General features: G+C 41.1%; 1 protein-coding gene across 13 annotated transcripts in view; it reads right to left on the bottom strand.

Annotated features, from left to right (window-relative positions):
* The window catches only part of SMARCAL1 (SNF2 related chromatin remodeling annealing helicase 1), a 76,805-nt gene that overhangs the window by 8,132 nt on the left and 47,171 nt on the right, over positions 1-21,502 (bottom strand). For all 13 annotated transcript variants that reach the window (XM_004033180.2, XM_004033181.3, XM_019022003.3 and 10 more), the window contains 2 exons: positions 10,264-10,334; positions 6,877-6,979 (listed from right to left, as the gene is read on the bottom strand). In XM_004033180.2, the coding sequence (XP_004033228.2) occupies positions 6,877-6,979; positions 10,264-10,334 (174 nt within the window). The remainder of the gene's footprint in view (positions 1-6,876; positions 6,980-10,263; positions 10,335-21,502) is intronic.

Raw genomic sequence — 21,502 nt, 5'->3', positions numbered from 1 at the left:
TTTATCACCTGTGCAGGTTTTCATATATTCACCTCCAATGTTAAGATACTCAACAAGTCCAACATTGCAAGGATCCTTTTACCTCCCTCCTCTTTCCACGGTCCTTAGCTCCTGATAGCCACTAATCTGACCTGAATTTCTAAAAACACTTTTTTTCTTTTTCTTTTTTAAGATGAAGTTTCACTCTTGTCACTCAGGCTGGAGTGCAGTGGCATGCATGATCTTGGCTCACGGCAACCTCCGCCCCCTGGGTTCAAGCAATTCTCCTGCCTCAGCCTCCCAACTAGGTGGGATTACAGGCACACACCACCACATCTGGCTAATTTCTGTATTTTTAGTAGAGGCGGGGTTCCACTATGTTGGCCAGGCTGATCTCAAACTCCTGATTTCAGGTGATCTGCCTGCCTCGGCCTCCCAAAGTGCTGGGATTACAGGCGTGAGCCACTGCACCTGGCCAATTTTTTTTTTTTTTCAAGAATGCAATATAGGCCAGGCACAGTGGCTCACGCCTGTAATCCCAACACTCTGGGAGGCCAAGGCAGGTAGATCACCTGAGGTCAGGAGTTTGAGACCAGCCTGGCCAACATGGCGGAACCCCGCCTCTACTAAAAATACAAAAATTAGCCAGATGTGGTGGTGTGCGCCTGTAATCCCAGCTACTCAGGAGGCCAAGGCAGGAGAATCACTTGAATCCGGGAGGCAGAGGTTGCAGTGAGCCAAGATGGCACCACTGCACTCCTGCCTGGGTGACAGAGTGAGACTCTGTCTCAAAAAAAAAAAAAAAAAAGAATGCTATACAAATGTTATATAAATTGCACAGCATATAACCTTTTGGAATGGGCCTTTGCATTCAGCACTCTCTGGAGATTCATCCAAGTTGTTACCTGTATCAATAATTTTCTTCTTTTTATTGTTGAGAAATAGCCCACGGTATGGATATACCATAGTTTCACCATCCATCTGTTGAAGGACATCTGAGTTGATTCCAATTTGGGGCTACTACAAATAAAGCTGCTATGAACATGTGTGTACAAGTTTTTCTGTTAACCTAAGTTTTCATTTCCCAAAGAAAAATGCTCAAAAGTCAATTGTTGTGTTGTATGGTAACTGCATGTTTAGTTTAGTTATTTTCTTTTAAATGGCATTTATTTATTCTTGCTAGTGATAAACATGATAAGGAAAATAAAAACATTTAGTAATCTAACCAATCTACTTTTTCCTGTGTCTTTTTTTGATGTGTATGGTATATATATCTTTTAAATAAAAAGTTTTATATCCTGTTTTCCCCCAATAAAACACATTATAAGTAAAACTGTATTATTAAGTGTTCTAAAATATCATTTTTAATGGCCCTTTGTCATTATGCAGCAACAGCATAATTTAACCATTCTATTTCTGCAGATTTAGGGGTCTCAAATTTTTCCTAAAAGGATATGTTGGTAAATGTCCATCAACAAGTGAACAGACGATGTACAATGGGATGTTATTTAGCACTAAAAGGGAGTGAACATCTGCAGGTCTAGATAACCAAAAAAGAAAAAAAAAAAAAGGAAAACCAAGGAGTGAACACTAAAAAGGAACGAGACACACAACAACATAGATAAATCTCAAAAAAAAAAAAGTACATCCTGAATGTCCTTTTCTCCACATTTATATTCCATTATATTCCATATTTATATGAAATTCTAAAAATCTGCAAACTAATCCTTAGTGACAGACAGTAGACCAGAGGTTGCTTGAGGATGGGAGGGTGAGGGAAGGGGCAGGAGGGCGTGATTACAAAGGGACATGAGAAAACTCTGGGGGCGGGGGCAGCAGGTGGCAGATATGTTTCCTATCTTGATTCTCATTAATTGTACACATTATGTGCAGTTTACTGCATGTCAATTATACCTCAATAATGCTATTAAAATGGAAAGTTTTTAAGAGGATGCCAATTTTTGGTGATTTTCTTAGATTGGACTACAAACCAAAGTACGATAGCAAAAAGAAAAAACTTAATTTAAGGCTCCTGATATTATTGCCAAATTGCTTTCCAATAACTAATGTATTAGCATGTCCATCTTGGTACACTTTCATCAACAGTGAGCACCGCACATTTTTAAAACCTCTACTGACTTGATGGGGTAAAAAAAAAATTTTTTTATTTTTCACTAACTTGATTACTAGTGAAATTGGGTGTTTTCGTTATCTTTTAATTGGCTACTGGTGTCATTTCTTTGATGAACTATCTATTTATACAGGTTGCCCCCTTTTTTTTTTCCTACTGGGAGTTAGGAAATACCTTTACATGTAAAAACAATTATTTGTATGTCACAGAGGTGGCTAATAGTTTCCCTAGCTTATTTCCTTCTATTACTTTTCTGTTTTCTAAATGCTCCTTTATTTTTAAAAATGTAATTTTTCTTATTATAAATATAATACACACTCATTGCAAAAATACAGAAAAACTAAAAAGATAATGATGACTACTTAGAGATAATCATCATTAATGTACTGGTATATATTAATCAGGCTTTTTTCTATGGATGACTATTTTATTTATTTTATTTTATTTATCTTATTTTTGAGATAGAGTCTTGTCTCTCACCCAGGCTGCAGTACAGTGGCAGGATCTCGGCTCACTGCAGCCACTGCCTCCCAGGTTCAAGCAATTCTCGTGTCTCAGCCTCCCGACTAGCTGGGATTACAGGCATGCACCACTATGCTCAGCTAATTTTTGTATTTTTAGTAGAGATGGGGTTCCGCCATGTTGTCCAGGCTGGTCTAGAATTCCTAACCTTAGGTGATCTGCCCGCCTCAGTCTCCCAAAGTGCTGGGATTACAGGCGTGAGCCACTGCGCCCGGACAACATGATAATTTTTAAAAATTATTATACATACAACAGCTTTTTGTCCATAGTATGGACATCTTCCGATAGCAATATATACTAACCAGATACCAAGACCTTCAATTTTGGAGTTTCTTCAGGTTCTTATAGGGTTCAATGATCTCCAAAGTTAGGAACCACTGATCAACATTATATTTTATGGCTGAATGGACTATAATTAATTTAATAGTATATGTGTTGATAAAAACTTAGATTTTTAATTATTGAATATTATAAACAGCATGCCTAATATTCTCATTTATAAATCTGACTAGTCTGATGATTTCCTTAGGATAAATTCCTAGAAGTAAAATTTGAAAAATTGAGTGCACGCCTTAATTTACTGTCAAACTGCCCTCCAAAAATGTACAAATGTACAAGAGAATCATAGCCACTGTGGGCTGGGCATGGTGGCTCACGCCTGTAATCTTAGCACTTTGGGAGGCCAAGGTGGGTGGATCACCAGAGGCCAAGAGTTTGAGACCAGCCTGGCCAACACAGTGAAAGCTTGTCTCTACTAAAAATACAAAGATTAGCTGGGTGTGGTAGCAGGCACCTGTAGTCCCAGCTACTTGGGAGGCTGAGGCAGGAGAATTGCTTGAAGCCAGGAGGCAAAGGTTGCAGTCAGCTGAGATTGCACCATTGCACTCCAGCCTGAGCGACAGAGCAAAAACTCCACCTCAAAAAAAAAAAAAAAAAAAAATTTAATCACTGTGTATGTGTCACAGAAAAAATACATGTGTTTAGGTAATTCAAATCAATTTTTCCTTTGTAATTTCTTTGTTTTTATGCTTAGAAAGTCATTCTCCACCCAGTGATCAGCTATTGTTCGTTGGTATTTTCTTCTAATACTTTATGGTTTTAAGGATCTTTGATTCACCTGGAATTTAATATAGTAAACAGTGAGGTAAAGTTTCATCTACCCTCCCACCCCCAATTATTTAGGCAATTACCCAAACTTTGTTGAAGAAATTGAAAACGGATTTGTGACAATTCCTTGATCATGTATTTGCTTTCCATTTATGGTAAAGGGCCATGTATTCTATTCCACCATCTGGCCATCTCTCTGGGGCCAGCATGGCTGAATTTTAATTATTGGTGTTTTATAACAGATTTTAATATTTAATATCTGAAGGGACAAGTCTTCCAACATTGCTCTTCTTTTTCATAGTTGTTTAGATATCGCTCCTGCTTTTTTTTTTTTTTTTTGAGATGTTCTTGGGAGTAACAGTATAAAGTTCCCTTTAAAAAATCCAACTGGAGGCTGGGTGCGGTGGCTAATGCCTGTAATCCCAGCACTTTGGTAGGCTGAGGCAAAAGAATTGCTTGAGCCCAGTTCTAGACAAGCCTGGGCAACATGGCAAGACCCTGTCTCTACAGAAAAATTTAAAAATTTGCAAGGCGTGGTGGTACATTCCTGAGGTCCCAGCTACTGGGGAGGCTCAGGCAGGAGGATCACTTGAGCCTAGGAGGTTGAGGCTTCAGTGAGCAGCATTCGTGCCACAGAACTCCAGTGTGGGAGATACAGTGAGACTCTGCCTCAAAAAAAAAAAAAAAAAAAAAAGATCTAGTTGGGGTTTTTATTAGAATTCAATTAAACCAGCTGGGCCTGGTGGCTCACGTCTGTAATCCCAGCATTTTGAGAGGCCGAAGCGGGTGGATCACTTGAGGCCAGGAGTTTGAGACTAACCTGGCCAACATGGTGAAACCCCGTCTCTACTAAAAAAACGCAAAAAAATTAGCTGGGCGTGGTGGTGCGCCCCAGTAATCCCAGCTATTCAGGAGGCTGAGGCATGAGAATCTCTTGAACCCAGGAGGCGGAGGCTATAGTGAGCTAAGATGAAGCCACTGCACTCCAGCCCGGGCAATGGAGTGAGACCCCCCTCCCGAACAAAATAAATTTAAAAGATAAAAAGACAACTGGTAAAACATTAATATCCAGAATTTATAAAGAATTTTCCTAAATCAGTAAGAAAAAAACAATCCAACAGAAAAACAGGCAAAGGATACAAACAGAATATTCACAGCAGACAGCTAAAACGGCCATAAATAAATAAATAAAATGATACACATTTTACTGGTAGTCAGGGAAATGCAAATTAGAGCAAGAATGAGATGATATTTCATTTCTCTGGATTGGTAAAATTAAAAAGTCGGATAATACCAGTGTTAATGGGCACACAGAACAGCAGGGACCCTTATATGTTGTTAGTGAGATTATAAATGTGAATGACCACCTTGGAGAGCAATTTGACAACACTTAGTATGAAGATGAACCTATTTAATAACCATGCAAGAGCATGCCTGAATATGCCTCCCCTACACAAAGCACATACACAAGCCATAAAGAAATGCATAGATACAAACATACACCTACTATAATATTCACACAATAGCAACCATCAGCAGGAGAATGGATAAACTGCAGTATAGCTATCCAATGAGATACAATTCCACAGTTACAGTGAATGAACTATACGTGTAATGCAGTATAAAGAAATCTCCATTGGGAGGCCGAGGCGGGCGGACCATGAGGTCAGGAGATTGAGACCATCCTGGCTAACACACGGTGAAACCCTGTCTCTACTAAAAATACAAAAAAATTAGCCAGGCATGGTGGCGGGCACCTGTAGTCCCAGCTTTTCGGGAGGCTGAGACAGGAGAATAGCTTGAACCCGGGAGGTGGAGCTTGCAGTGAGCCAAGATCATGCTACTGCACTCCAGCCTGGGTGACAGAGCAAGACTGTCTCAAAAAAAAAAAAGACATCTTTAAAACAATGCTGAGAAAAAAGTAAGTTGCAGGATAATTACACCGTGCTGTCATTTATTTTAAATTTTTAAAAATAAGCAAAAAGGAGATGATAAATTGCTTATGGATACATACTCCTAGAATATAGTATGACAACATGGAGGGCAAGGATACCCATTGCCTTCATAATAGTGACGTTATTGCTGGAGAGATGGAAGGGGAATAAAGTTAGAATACTGAGGGGACATAAGTATTTTATTATTAAAAAAATAAACCTTCAGGCCAGGTGTGGTGGCTCATGCCTGTAATCCAAGCGCTCTGGGAGGCCGAGGTAGGTGGATCACTTGAGGCCAGGAGTTCAAGACCAGCCTGGGCAACATGGTGAAACCCCGTCTCTACTAAAAATACAAAAATTAGCCAGGTGAGGTGGTGTAGTCCCAGCTACTCGGGAGGCTGAGGCATGAGAATCACTTGAACCTGAGAAGCGGCGGCTACAGTGAGCTGAGATCCTGCCACTGCACTCCAGCGTGGGCAACACAGCAAGACTCTGCCTCAAAATAAAAAAACTAAAAAAACCTTGAAATAAATTCATTTATTAAATCTGGGTGGGAGATACATGGGTATTTGCTGTATATTTCTCTGTACTCTTAAAGTACATTCAAATGTTATATAAATATAAACGATGAGGGAAGACAAAGAGCAATTTACAGCCTTAAATTTAACCAAAAATGAAAAGGGGGTGAAATGTGTTCAGTTTTCATAAACATCCTTGGAAATCCTTCTAGATCCCTTTCATTCAATTTCAGGAGAGCCATAAAACTCTCTACTAATGTCTGCACACTGCCATGTGCAATTAATAAAAGTGCTTTGACAGTGCTGAGGAGGAATGAAAGGAAGGAAAAGAGGAAAACATTCACATAAATACTTGTCTCCATACAAAAGGACAATTTTGCTATCTCCTCTCTTGCCAACTTTGTAATTATTTATGCAGAATAATGGAACAGCCCCTGGGAGATGTTCCTAAAGCAAGACTCCTGGGATATCTATTTGGAGCATGGAGGGAGTTAAAATGACATGGCTGGGGAAACATTTTGACCCCACTGTGGTTCTACAAGCAAGAAGAACTCTTCTTCAGAAAGTCTTCAGCAATGCTTCCGGAAGCCATCGGTCTCACTTTGCTTGGATCTGACCTAAGCCTGCTTAGAACAACTTGGGACATGGCAAAAGTAGCCCATGGTGAATTTCAAAGGGATCTCACCTTTCTCTCAAGCTCTTGCGTAATTGCGTCCAGGACCACCTTATGGTGTGCAAATACTAAAAACTTCTCTCTTCCACTTTCCAGTAGGTCCAAGATATATTCGCTGCATTTGACAATGACAACAAAACAGATTAAACATATACTCCTTATGTTTTATGTGTCTCTGGTATGTTACTGAAACATTCTTATTATCTGGGATCATAGAAGATGATCAACAGTTTTCACTTTACCTCCGACTATCATTATAATGTGTTTTAAATACAAATTAGAGTGTCCTCTGTAGATCTGAAAGCCCTTAGGGAGGGGACTAAGGAATTAATGACAGTACACAAATTTCTAGAAGCTAAATATTGAGACATACATAATACTAAAGAGACATTCCAGGAAGGATCTCCAGCTCCTCCCACTTTAGACCTCAAATGACAGGGCCAGTAGTTAAGTCAGTTAATTCTCTTCCAAGGCAGAGGACTATGGAGAGAAGGTTCTCATTTGTTTGGCCTCCCTTTAATTTACATCTCTCTTCCAGCCACTGTGTTTTTTCTTAGCTTCCCACCATTTTTTTTTTTTTTTTTTTTGAGACTGAGTTTCGCTCTGTCGCCCAGGCTGGAGTGCAGTGCTGAAATCTCAGCTCACTGCAACCTCCACCTCCTGGGTTCAAGCAATTCTCTTGCCTCAGCCTCCTGAGTAGCTGGGATTACAGGTGTGTACCACCACGCCCAGCTAATTTTTGTATTTTTAGTAGGGATGGGGTTTCACCATGTTGGCCAGGCTGGTCTCAAACTCCTGACCTCAAGTGATTTGCCCACCTTGGCCTCCCAAAGTGCTGAGATTACAGGCGTGAGCCACCGCACCCGGCAAGCTTCCCACCTCTTATCTTTCGCTTGGCCTTAAGGTGGCTACCCTCAGGGAGCAGTGGGGTGGGAAGTCACCAGGTTAACAGACCCTGGCTAGGTGCCCCCTCCCCTGGTAGCTCCCTGAAGAGGGATCACAATCCCAAAGAAGAGGTAAGCCCAGTACAGGCAAGTGAGCTCCTTTGCTGAGGCCATTGCCAGCCATGGGTGCGTCTGGACAGGGAACAGACTCTGCCTTCCTTAAAGAAGGATATGTCTCAGGTGAGGGAAAGGTACATGGACTGCCCTGTAAACATCCAAGAGTCATTTCAAACAACACTATGACTGACCAGGGCACCAGATTTGAGTTCAATTTGTGAATTGTTGATACTAATAGAATTTACTTTAATTATTTTGAGAGACATAAAATTTGTCATGATATAAGCAAAAAAGTTTACGGCTACAGCATCAAAAAGTCACAAGGCCACAAAATCCACTTGGTGAGCTCATAAAAACCACAGGCCCCAATTTTCCTAATGCCTCTTTCCCCTCTATATCTCATACACAGCTTTGTTGTTCTATAACCTTCTACAAGTTCCTAGGCTGGAAATATCTGTCTACCACAATAACCTTGGCTTTTATATTAAAAGATGCCCATTAAAATGAAAAAACAAACAACAGCAAAAAAAGAAAAGAAAAACAACTAGCTGAGGAAATTGGGGTTTTGAAGACATACAATCTAATTTCCACTTACTAGCTGTGTGACTCTGAGGCCCAGAGAGTCATAGATTTACTCAGTGTTTGCATTTTTAAAAATGGAGCCAGTGTGACTTACATGATCTCACAAAGATGCTGTAAATGTGAAATGAGTTCACAGGTGTAAAAAATGTTTGGAAACTACAAAGCACTATACAATTTATTGTATAATAGAATTTTGAGAAAGTATGTATAAGGTATGACCAAAGTTTATTTATGAGGTGGTAGAAAGACTTAAAATTTCTAAGCGAAATGGGTGGCTCTGGGCGCTGCATCTGAAGAGAGAGGCACCTGGTGGACTCTGAATTTTGCAGGTCCCGAGCTGAGGGAGCAAGGGAGAAACGCACACCCTTGCCGTCTGTTATTCCACAGCACATGAGAAATGGGTCAGCGGGGGCAACTCAGATGTGTTTCTAGGAGAAAAGTTTCCAGGCCATAAAAACCACATCTGGAGTTCATTAGCTCTGTAACGGGGTCATAAATGAAAAGGGCAGTGCCCAGGAAGTGAAGGGGAGAGGCCAGCACTGGGCAGTCTTTCCAGGGGGCATTGCAGATCAAGTGGTGTGGGGAACTCTCTTGCCACAGTGGAGGGTGTGGCGAGGTAGATGGGCCAAGTACGAGGGTGGGGCAGATATATTTCTTAATTTATCCCCAGATCTCACTCTCCACAGCCAGTCTGGCACCACTCAGCCCTACGGAATCCATTCTCATTGTAATTTCATCAGTTGGACCATTATCCTGCCAGAGCATCACATGAATGTTAAACAAACAAACAAAAAAATCAGGCAAACTGCACATCATTAGAATTGCCAGGTTTCTACCCCAGTGATATTTAAATAGGAGTGGGTTTTTCTTTAAGAAAGGCATACAATTGAGATTTTGTCATGAGTAATTGTAAGAATAGAAATTATTACTTTAGCTTTAATTTACAAGGTGGAAATAGAACTAGGCGTGACAATGGCCATATGACCATATCTTTTGAACAAATTTTGACATTTGTCTTTTTATTTAGGTAAGTAATGGATGACAATTCCTGACCTCGGGGAAGACCCAAGTATCCCCATAAGGCAGCTTTTCCTTCTAATTTTTTTTTCCCTAAGGGCAAATGATCACAGTTCTCCTAGAAAAACTCTCCATTTTGGTGTTGGGGACAACCCCACCCTCCTTTTAAGGAGCAGCAGCTCCAGCCTACTTGGCTCAAGACAGGATCTCTTAGAGACCCAGGTACATCCTAGTAGTTGCTCCAGTTGCCGGCCAACTTATGCCTTGTGTGTAATTAACGGCAGGGTGCCCTAAACTTTTACTTTTTTCATTTTTCCCTTGAGACAGGGTTTTAGTCTCTTGCTTAGGCTGGAGTGCAGTGGCACCACCTTAGCTCATTGCAGCCTCGACCGTCCTCCCTCCCAAGCAATCCTCCCTCCTCAGCCTCCTGAGTAGTTGGGACCACAGGTGCATGCCACCATGCCCAGCTAATTCTGTTCATTTTTTGTATAAATGGGGTCTCACTATGTTGTCCAGGCTGGTCTCAAACTCCTGGACTCAAGCAATCCTCCCACCTTGGCCTCCCAAAGTGCTGCGATTACAGGCGTGAGCCTGGCCCCTAAACTTTATTTTCAAGGCAGCTATAATTCTACTCTCTGATCATCTGTTTTATTTTTTCCTTCCTCAACAAAAGGCACATTTAATAATCTCTGGTCATTTCTTAGAAGCAGTAAAATCATTCAGGCAGAATAAAGTAATAAGTTGTTTTTTTTTTTTTAAAGATGAGAGATAGAGAGGTCGACACTTAGTGACCACTTACATGACAGATGGGATTTTAGCTTCAGCTGTTCTGTTGAAGAAGAGAATGAGGGCATCTTTCTGCTGCTGTTTCTGTTGAAAGATAAGTTAAGAATGTTAAGTGCCCCAGTCTGAGAACTCTGGGATGAGTGGATCTAATTATTGTTCCTATGCGCTTTACAAATCTCAACCACCCGTCACCAGAGTCAGGAGACCCTGGTGCTGACAATGATTCCCCTTTCACTTTGCCCAAGTCAGAAGAACTGCCTGGGTCGGGTTTTGTCCTCAGAGACAGCATTAGAGCTACTCTGCCATTGTCCAAGAACCGTTGCAAGAATCCAAGAGGCAAGGAACACAAAAGCTCTTTGGAGATGCATTTCAGGTAGGGCTTCACCATACACACCAGACCCATGTGAACCACTGAAATGTGGCCTTGGCTAAGCATACCTATTTACTACAGCCTGGTGACAACTTACATGTGACATTTCCCCAACTTGCTTTTTGCTTCCCTCTTTTCTTCTGCCAAGTTGTGACTATACCTGACTTACAGAGCTTACCTCTGTCCAAGATTTACTGAATCAATTCCAATGGACTCTGACTAGTCTACTTTACTATCATTTTATTTTATCTTATTTTTTATTTTTTTGAGACAAAGTCTCGCTCTGTCTCGCCCAGGCTGGAGTGCAGTGGCACAATCTCGGCTCACTGCAGCCTCTGCCTCCCAGGTTCAAGAGATTCTCCCATCTCAGCCTCCGAGTAGCTGGGACTACAGGCATGTGCCACCACGCCCAGCTAATTTTGTATTTTTAGTAGAGACAGGGTTTCACCACGTTGGCAAGGCTGGTCTCGAACTTCTGACCTCCGGTGTTCCACCCACCTCAGCCTTCCAAAGTGCTGGGATTACAGGCATGAGTCACCGCACCTGGCCCATTTTAGTATCATTTTAAAACCATTATTCAGGTGTTCTTGTTCTACCTCCCACATAAGGTAATTAACTTCCCAGAAGAAGAAACGGTGTTTTCTTTATGGTTTACATTAAAGTGACTCCTAATAAAGAATGCTAACACAGGAGATGCTCAAATCGTTTCATAATAATGTGAGATAACATTTACTATCGCTCTGGCCTCCCAGAGATCATACTCTTACCATCATTGGTAAGAGTGTCCCCCCAAAATTCATAATCTGAAACTTAATTTCCTGTGCAGTGGTGGTGGGAAGTGGGGCATCTGGGAGATGCTTAGGTCATAAGGATAGAGAGCCTGTTTGTTCCTTCCGCCCTCTTTAAAACAGAAACTGGGCCCTCACTAGACACTGAATCTGCTGGCCACTTGATCTTGAACTTCCCAGCCCCTAAAACTGTGAGCAATACGTTTCTGTTTATAGATGACTCAGTCTAAAGTATTTTGTTACAGCACAAATGGACCAAGACAGGTGGCCATCTCCTTTCACCAGCAAGCATAGTACAGGTGCACCCCACTTCTTGTGCCTGGCCTCTGTAAGATCTGTGACTGACAGGACAGCATCCCCATGGAACAAAGACGTGATTCAACAGCAATAACATCTATAGCCTTGAACCTGTCATTCTTGAGATCTTGATAACTCAGGAAAGCAACCACAGCCAGACTGTACCTAAAACTAATAACCATGGATGGAGGAAAAAGCTGTCTGGTTAAAACAGCTTCTTGGCTTTGGGGTTGTTTTTATTGTTTTTGAGACAGGGTCATGCTCTGTCACCCAGGCTGGACTCGATCATGGCTCACTGCAGCCTCAGCGTCTTGGGCTTAAGCAATCCTCCCACCTCAGCCTCCCAAGTAACTGGGACTAAAGGTATGCACCACCACACCAGCTTTTTTTTTATTTTTTGTAGAGACAGGATCTCACTATGTTGTCCAGGTCGGTCTCAAACTCTTAGGCTCAAGTAATCCTCCCATCTCGGCCTCCTACAGTGCTGGGATTACAGGCATGAGCCACTGCATCTGGCCAGCTTCTTAGCTTTGAATGGTGTCTTTCCTCCAGGACTTTACGGGAAAAAAGAAAGATGCTGAGGAACCACAGGAAGCTCTGGGGTCACTGATTAGACTGTAAATCCCTTTCATATCCTACATGTGTCTTGGCAGTGGCAGCCACCTACCCTCCTATTTTGTATCAGGCTCTGGAAACATACACAACTTTTCACCTGTGGCTAGTGAGCTCAGACTTCATGAAATCCATTCATGGACCTCTAACGGTCCACAGGAGCAGGCTAGGCCCTCCAACCCAATGCAGTTTCTAGTAGCCAAAGGGGCAGGGCAGGCTTACATATGATGACCTCACTCGCAGCATGTGTGCCTCCATCAGACTGCACCCCAGTTGGCCCCCATCTTCAGTTTTACTCGTGTCCTTCAGAGACAGCCTACCCCTCCCACCTACACTCACTCATGCCATACTCCCTAATAAGAAAGAAAGAGGGCAAAACAAACAGATGGAAAACTGCTGAGAAGCACTTTCAGGAATTTTGCCCTAACATTTAGCACCTAGAGTTGATGAGAGTGTGAAGAAACAAACACTTTTATTATACATGACTGGTGGGATGGTACACTGGGCTAGCCCTTTTGGGGATGATGCAGCAAAACATACCAACCCCCTTTGAAATATGCCAAAACCCTATCATCCAGCAACTTACTCCTTAAAACTGATTCTCATTATAAAATCACATGTGCACAAATTTCTATGTAAGCTACTTTTTCAGTACAGTATTACTCAGAATAGTGAGCAATTGAAAGTAACTTAAAGGCCCAACAAAAACGATTAGCAAAATTATAGCCGTGTGAGAAAACACTATGCAGTCTTCAAATATTATGGTGTTTTTTTTTTTTTTTTTTTTTGAGACAAGGTCTCTGTCTGTCAGACTGGAATGCAGTGGCACAATCACAGCTCACCTCAGCCCCAAACTCCCAGACTCAGGCGATCTTCCCACCTCAGCCTCCTACCCAAGTAGCTGGGACTACAGGTACACACTACCATGCCCAGCTAATTTTTTTGTATTTTTTGTAGAGACAGGGTTTTGCCATGTTGTCCAGGCTGGTATCAATCTCCTGGGCTCAAGTGATCCTCCTGCCTTGGCCTCCCAAAATGTTGGGATTACAGGAGTGAGCCAGCACACCTGGCTAAATATTATGTTTTAAGAGAATATTTAACAACATGGAAAAGTCTTCACAAGACAGTAACCTGTTTTCCTTCCCACTTGACGTGTTTGTATGATCCCAGTTCTGCTTTTAAAATATACATATTGCTTATTTCATATATAATATTTTATATATATTTATATGCAGATACATAAAATATATCTTAAAGCAACATATACACACATAATTATAGGAAAATACTCAAATTATATATGCCAAAATTATGGTTGTATAAAAGATGATTCTTTTTTTTTTAAATTGGTTAACTTTTTATTATCTTGTTTGTACTTTTAAAAAGTATAGTTACAGAAGCAGCACATGTGCACTACAGGAAATTTTTGCATTTAATTAAATCAATTTAATTACCATCAGTGTCCACCAATGCTCATTACCTTAATGTTTACCTTTCCAGGTCTTTATACACATACACGCACACATGCACACACACACACACACACACACACACACCTCTTTCTAGTTTTACATCAATATAAAATTTTATTGTACATACCATTCCTCAATCTGGTTTTGTTTTTTTAGTAACTTTCTCTTTCAGTACATTTTATCTCATCTACTGCTGAGACTATGTTCAAAATTCCCCCAGTTGACCCAAAAATATTACATACAGTTCATTTGTCCATTCAAATATCAAATGTAAGGATGATTTTTTTTAAATATTTTTTTTATTACACTTTAAGTTCTAGGGTACATGTGCACAACGTGCAGGTTTGTTACATATGTATACATGTGCCATGTTGGTGTGCTGCACCCATTAACTCATCATTTACATTAGGTATATCACCTAATGCTATCCCTCCCCCCTCCCCCCACCCCACAACAGGCCCTGGTGTGTGATGTTCCCCTTCCTGTGTCCAAGTGTTCTCATTGTTCAATTCCCACCTATGAGTGAGAACATGTGGTGTTTGGTTTTTTGTCCTTGCAATAGTTTGCTGAGAATGATGGTTTCCAGCTTCATCCATGTCCCTACAAAGGACGTGAACTCATCATTTCTCATGGCTGCATAGTATTCCATGATGTATATGTGCCACATTTTCTTAATCCAGTCTATCATTGTTGGACATTTGGGTTGGTTCCAAGTTTTTGCTATTGTGAATACTGCTGCAATAAACATACATATGCATGTGTCTTTATAGCAGCATGATTTATAATCCTTTGGGTATATACCCAGTAATGGGATGGCTGGGTCAAACGGTATTTCTAGTTCTACATCCCTGAGGAATCGCCACACTGACTTCCACAATGGTTGAACTAGTTTACAGTCCCATCAACAGTGTAAAAGTGTTCCTATTTCTCCACATCCTCTCTAGCACCTGTTGTTTCCTGACTTTTTAATGATCGCCATTCTAACTGGTGTGAGATGGTATCTCATTGTGGTTTTGATTTGCATTTCTCTGATGGCCAGTGATGATGAGCATTTTTTCATGTGTCTGTTGGCTGAGTAAATGTCTTCTTTTGAGAAGTGTCTGTTCATATCCTTTGCCCGCTTGTTGATGGGGTTGTTCGTTTTTTTCTTGTAAATTTGTTTGAGTTCTTTGTAGATTCTGGATATTAGCCCTTTGTCAGATGAGTAGATTGCAAAACTTTTCTCCCATTCTGTAGGTTGCCTGTTCACTCTGATGGTAGTTTCTTTTGCTGTGCAGAAGCTCTTTAGTTTAATTAGATCCCATTTGTCAATTTTGTCTTTTGTTGCCATTGCTTTTGGTGTTTTAGACATGAAGTCCTTGCCCATGCCTATGTCCTGAATGGTACTGCCTAGGTTTTCTTCTAGGGTTTTTATGGTTTTAGGTCTAACATTTAAGTCTTTAATCCATCTTGAATTAATTTTTGTATAAGGTGTAAGGAAGGGATCCAGTTTCAGCTTTCTACATATGGCTAGCCAGTTTTCCCAGCACCATTTGTTAAACAGGGAATCCTTTCCCCATTGCTTGTTTTTCTCAGGTTTGTCAAGGATCAGATAGTTGTAGATGTGTGGTATTGTTTCTGAGGGCTCTGTTCTGTTCCATTGGTCTAGATCTCTGTTTTGGTACCAGTACCATGCTGTTTTGGTTACTGTAGCCTTGTAGTATAGTTTGAACTCAGGTAGTGTGATGCCTCCAGCTTTGTTCTTTTGGCTTAGGATTGACTTGGCAATGTGGGCTCTTTTTTGGTTCCATATGAACTTTAAAGTAATTTTTTCCAATTCTGTGAAGAAAGTCATTGGTAGCTTGATGGGGATGGCATTGAATCTATAAATCACCCTGGGCAGTATGGCCATTTTCATGATATCGATTCTTCCTATTCAGGAGTATGGAATGTTCTTCCATTTGTTTGTATCCTCTTTTATTTCGTTGAGCCAGTGGTTTGTAGTTCTCCTTGAAGAGGTCCTTCACATCCCTTGTAAGTTGGATTCCTAGGTATTTTATTCTCTTTGAAGCAATTGTGAATGGGAGTTCACTCAAGATTTGGCTCTCTGTTTGTCTGTTATTGGTGTATAAGAATGCTTGTGATTTTTGCACATTGATTTTGTATCCTGAGACTTTGCTGAATTTGCTTATCAGCTTAAGGAGATTTGGGGCTGAGACGATGCTGCTTTCTAGATATACAATCACGTCATCTGCAAACAGGGACAATTTGACTTCCTCTTTTCCTAATTGAATACCCTTTATTTCTTTCTCCTGCCTGATTGCCCTGGCCAGAACTTCCAACACTATGCTGAATAGGAGTGGTGAGAGAGGGCATCCCTGTCTTGTGCCAGTTTTCAAAGGGAATGCTTCCAGTTTTTGCCAATTCAGTATGATATTGGCTGTGGGTTTGTCATAAATAGCTCTTATTATTTTGAGATATGTCCTATCAATACCTAATTTATTGAGAGTTTTTAGCATGAAGGGCTGTTAAATTTTGTTAAAGGCCTTTTCTGCATCTATTGAGATAATCATGTGGTTTTTGTCTTTGGTTCTGTTTATATGCTGGATTATGTTTATTGATTTGCGTATGTTGAACCAGCCTTGCATCCCAGGGATGAAGCCCACTTGATTATGGTGGATAAGCTTTTTGATGTGCTGCTGGATTCAGTTTGCCAGTATTTTATTGAGGATTTTTGCATCAATGTTCATCAGGGATATTGGTCTAAAATTCTCTTTTTTTGTTGTGTCTCTGCCAGGCTTTGGTATTAGTATGATGCTGGCCTCACAAAATGAGTTAGGGAGGATTCCCTCTTTTTCTATTGATTGGAATAGTTTCAGAAGGAATGGTACCAGTTCCTCCTTGTACCTCTGGTAGAATTCGTCTGTGAATCCATCTGGTCCTGAATTTTTTTTTGGTTGGTAAGCTATTAATTATTGCCTCAATTTCAGAGCCTGTTATTGGTCTATTCAGAGATTCAACTTCTTCCTGGTTTAGTCTTGGGAGGGTGTATGTGTCGAGGAGTTTATCCATTTCTTCTAGATTTTCTAGTTTATTTGTGTAGAGGTGTTTATAATATTCTCTGATGGTAGTTTGTATTTCTGTGGGATCAGTGGTGATACCCCTTTATCATTTTTTGTTGTGTCTATTTGATTCTTCTCTCTTTTCTTCTTTATTAATCTTGCTAGTGGTCTATCAATTTTGTTGATCTTTTCAAAAAACCAGCTCCTGGATTCATTAATTTTTTGAAGGGTTTTTTGTGTCTCTATCTCCTTCAGTTCTTCTTTGATCTTAGTTATTTCTTGCCTTCTGCTGTCTTTTGAATGTGTTTGCTCTTGCTTCTCTAGTTCTTTTAACTGTGATGTTAGGGTGTCAATTTTAGATCTTTCCTGCTTTCTCTTGTGGGCATTTAGTGCTATAATTTCCCTCTACACACTGCTTTAAATGTGTCCCAGAGATTCTGGTATGTTCTGTCTTTGTTCTCATTGGTTTCAAGGAACACCTCTATTTCTGCCTTCATTTCGTTATGTACCCAGTAGTCATTCAGGAGCAGGTTGTTCAGTTTCCATGTAGTTGAGCAGTTTTGAGTGAGTTTCTTAATCCTGAGTTCTAGTTTGATTGCACTGTGGTCTGAGAGACAGTTTGTTATAATTTCTGTTCTTTTACATTTGCTGAGGAGTGCTTTACTTCCAACTATGTGGTCAATTTTGGAATAAGTATGGTGTGGTGCTGAGAAGAATGTATATTCTGTTGATTTGGGATGGAGAGTTCTGTAGATGTCTATTAGGTCCGCTTGGTGCAGAGCCGAGTTCAATTCCTGGATATCCTTGTTAACTTTCTGTCTCGTTGATCTGTCTAATGTTGACAGTGGGGTGTTAAAGTCTCCCATTATTATTGTGTGGGAGTCTAAGTCTCTTTGTAGGTCTCTAAGGACTTGCTTTATGAATCCGGGTGCTCCTGTATTGGGTGCATATATATTTAGGATAGTTAGCTCTTCTTGTTGAATTGATCCCTTTACCATTATGTAATGGCCTTCTTTTTCTCTTTTGATCTTTGTTGGTTTAAAGTCTGTTTTATTAGAGACTAGGATTGCAACCCCTGCCTTTTTTTGTTTTCTATTTGCTTGGTAGATCTTCCTCCATCCCTTTATTTTGAGCCTATGTGTCTCTGCACATGAGATGGGTTTCCTGAATACAGCACACTGATGGGTCTTGACTCTCTATCCAATTTGCCAGTCTGTGTCTTTCAATTGGAGCATTTAGCCCATCTACATTTAAGGTTAATATTGTTACGTGTGGATTTGATTCCATTATTGTGATGTTAGCTGGTTATTTTGCTCGTTAGGTTGATGCAGTTTCTTCCTAGCATTGATGGTCTTTACAATTTGGCATGTTTTTGCAGTGGCTGATACTGGTTGTTCCTTTCCATGTTTAGTGCTTCCTTCAGGAGCTCTTTTAGGGCAGGCCTGGTGGTGACAAAATCTCTCAGCATTTGCTTGTCTGTAAAGGATTTTATTTCTCCTTCACTTATGAAGCTTAGTTTGGCTGGATATGAAATTCTGGGTTTAAAATTCTTTTCTTTAAGAATGTTGAATATTGGCCCGCACTCTCTTCTGGCTTGTAGAGTTTCTGCCGAGAGATCAACTGTTAGTCTGATGGGCTTCCCTTTGAGGGTAACCCGACCTTTCTCTCTGGCTGCCCTTAACATTTTTTCCTTCATTTCAACTTTGGTGAATCTGACAATTATGTGTCTTGGAGTTGCTCTTCTCAAGGAGTATCTTTGTGGTGTTCTCTGTATCTACTGAATTTGAATGTTGGCCTGCGTTGCTAGGTTGGGGAAGTTCTCCTGGATAATATCCTGCAGAGTGTTTTCCAACTTGGTTCCATTCTCCCTGTCACTTTCAGGTACACCAATCAGATGTAGATTTGGTCTTTTCACATAGTCCCATATTTCTTGGAGGCTTTGTTCTTTTTATTCTTTTTTCTCTAAACTTCACTTCTTGCTTCATTTCATTCATTTGATCTTCCATCGCTGATACCCTTTCTTCCAGTTGATCAAATTGGCTACTGAAGCTTATGCATTCGTCACGTAGTTCTCGTGCCATGGTTTTAAGCTCCATCAGGTCCTTTAAGGACTTCTCTGCATTGGTTATTCTAGTTAGCCATTCGTCTAATCTTTTTTCAAGGTTTTTAACTTCTTTGCGATGGGTTCGAACTTCCTCCTTTAGCTCAGAGAAATTTGATCATCTGAAGCCTTCTTCTCTCAACTCGTCAAAGTCATTCTCCATCCAGCTTTGTTCCATGGCTGGTGAGGAGCTGCATTCCTTTGAAGGAGGAGAGGCACTCTGATTTTTAGAACTTTCAGTTTTTCTGCTCTGTTTTTTTCCCATCTTTGTGGCTTTATCTACCTTTGCTCTTTGATGATGGTGATCTACAGATAGGGTTTTGGTGTGGATGTCCTTTCTGTTTGTTAGTTTTCCTTCTAACAGTCAGGACTCTCAGCTGCAGGTCTGTTGGAGTTTGCTGGAGGACCACTCCAGACCCTGTTTGGCTCGGTATCAGCAGCGGAGGCTGCAGAACAACGAATATTGCTGAACAGCAATGTTGCTGCCTGATCGTTCTTCTGGAAGTTTCATTTCAGAGGGGTACCTGGCCGTGTGAGGTGTCAGTCTGCCCCTACTCAGGGGTGCGTCCCAGTTAGGCAACTTGGGGGTCAGGGACCCACTTGAGGAGGCACTCTATCCGTTCTCAGATCTCAAACTCCATGCTGGAAGAACCACTACTCTCTTCAAAGCTGTCAGACAGGGACATTTAAGTCTGCAGAGGTTTCTGCTGCCTTTTGTTTGGCTATGCCCTGCCTCCAGAGGTGGAGTCTACAGAGGCAGGCAGGCCTCCTTGAGCTGCGGTGGGCTCCACCCAGTTAGAGCTTCCCAGCTGCTTTGTTTACCTACTCAAGCCTCAGCAATGGCAGGCACCCCTCCCCCAGCCTCGCTGCTGCCTTGCAGTTCCATCTCAGACTGCTGTGCTAGCAATGAGCGAGCCTCCGTGGGCGTGGGACCATGCAAGCCAGGCACGGGATACAATCTCCTGGTGTGCCGTTTGCTAAGACCATTGGAAAAGCGCAGTATTAGGGTGGGAGTGACCCGATTTTCCAGGTGCCATCTGTCACAGCTTTGCTTGGCTAGCAAAAGGAATTCCCTGATCCCTTGCGCTTCCCGGGTGAGGCGATGCCTCGCCCTGCTTCTGCTCACGCTCGGTGTGCTGCACCCACTGTCCTGCAAACACTGTCCAACAAGCCCCAGTGAGATGAACCCGGTACCTCAGTTGGAAATGCAGAAATCACCCATCTTCTGTGTCGCTCATGCTGGGAGCTGTAGACTGGAGCTGTTCCTATTCGGCCATCTTGGAACTGCCCCAAGATGATTCTTTTTTATAGTATAGTAATAAAAATAACAACCAACTCTCATATACCACTTATTACGGGCCAAGCAGTGTTCTAAGAACTAAATATGCATTAACTCACTCAATAATCAGCATTGCTATGAGGGAGGCACTATTATTACCACTGCGCAGATTAGGAAACTGAGGCAAAAAAAGTCAAGTGAGTATACTTGTCACACTGCTACTAAACAGTAGAACCAGAATTTGTAGCACTTAAAAGTGCAGGCTCTGAGGCTCAAATATCTGGGCTGATGGTGAGAATTTAATGACCCAATACACGTAAAGCACCATGCCCAGCACAGAGCAAGTATTCAATAAATGTTACCGATTGTAAGTATTTTTATTTTTCAGATTTTATACAATAGATATCTATTTTAATGTAGGAGAAATCAATAGTTTTAGCTTTAAAAAAACTCCCCCAAACTGTGCAGACCTAATACTCTCTATTAATGATCTTACTTCTTTTGCCAGCTACTGGCCAGGAAATTTTAAATAACCTGCGTTCTTTGTTCCTGACTAGACCTTAATTAAATTAGATCCAATGGAGTTTTTAAATTTTTCTACATTGGAAATTTGAGTGGACTGTCAAATGGCAAGGGTGAACTGATATTGTTACCAGGAAATCTGTATGGACTTGTTCCATTTCTCTGTTACTGGTCTTGAGGATGAAAAAATGGCTTTAGACAAAAGATGATTACAGTCAGCTTTCCTTTGCCTGTGAAGCGATATCCATTATTTCAGCTGAAAAAATGAGAAAAGTCTTTGATTATACATTATATTCTATAAATTGGCTCCTTCACCTCGGCTCCTGTGATATAAAGCTTTTTAAGAAATGTATTCTTCCAGATGGAAAGGTGTGAAGGAACAAAGAATCAATTCTTGACAGGCAGGTCAGCAGTGCTTGGCTGGAGTCACCATGATTTGCAAAATTGCAAGGAAACTTGGGACTAAAAAGTAACTTAAAAAACTGGTGGCAGTGGAGAGAGGGGACTTTCTATAGATCCACAGGGCCTCCTTATTCAACTAAAACCATAAAAAAAATAAGTCCCCATTTTAACCCTTCCAACTCAGGATTTCACAGCTGGCCAGGGTCTGGAAGACATGCCTATGGTCATCTAGTCCAGCCTCCAGCTGATGCTGACTCCCTTCCTGAATTAAGTTAGAGCAATAATCCTGATCAGATCCATGGTTTAGAAATGCACTAAATCAATGGCTTTAGAAATCCAAAGGTTCTGATGGCTCAAAGCACAAACAC

This window comes from Gorilla gorilla, chromosome 11, assembly GCF_029281585.2.
Source record: "Gorilla gorilla gorilla isolate KB3781 chromosome 11, NHGRI_mGorGor1-v2.1_pri, whole genome shotgun sequence".
In the NCBI taxonomy this organism is placed as follows: domain Eukaryota; kingdom Metazoa; phylum Chordata; class Mammalia; order Primates; family Hominidae; genus Gorilla; species Gorilla gorilla.
This window is presented reverse-complemented; position numbering and strand designations above follow the sequence as displayed.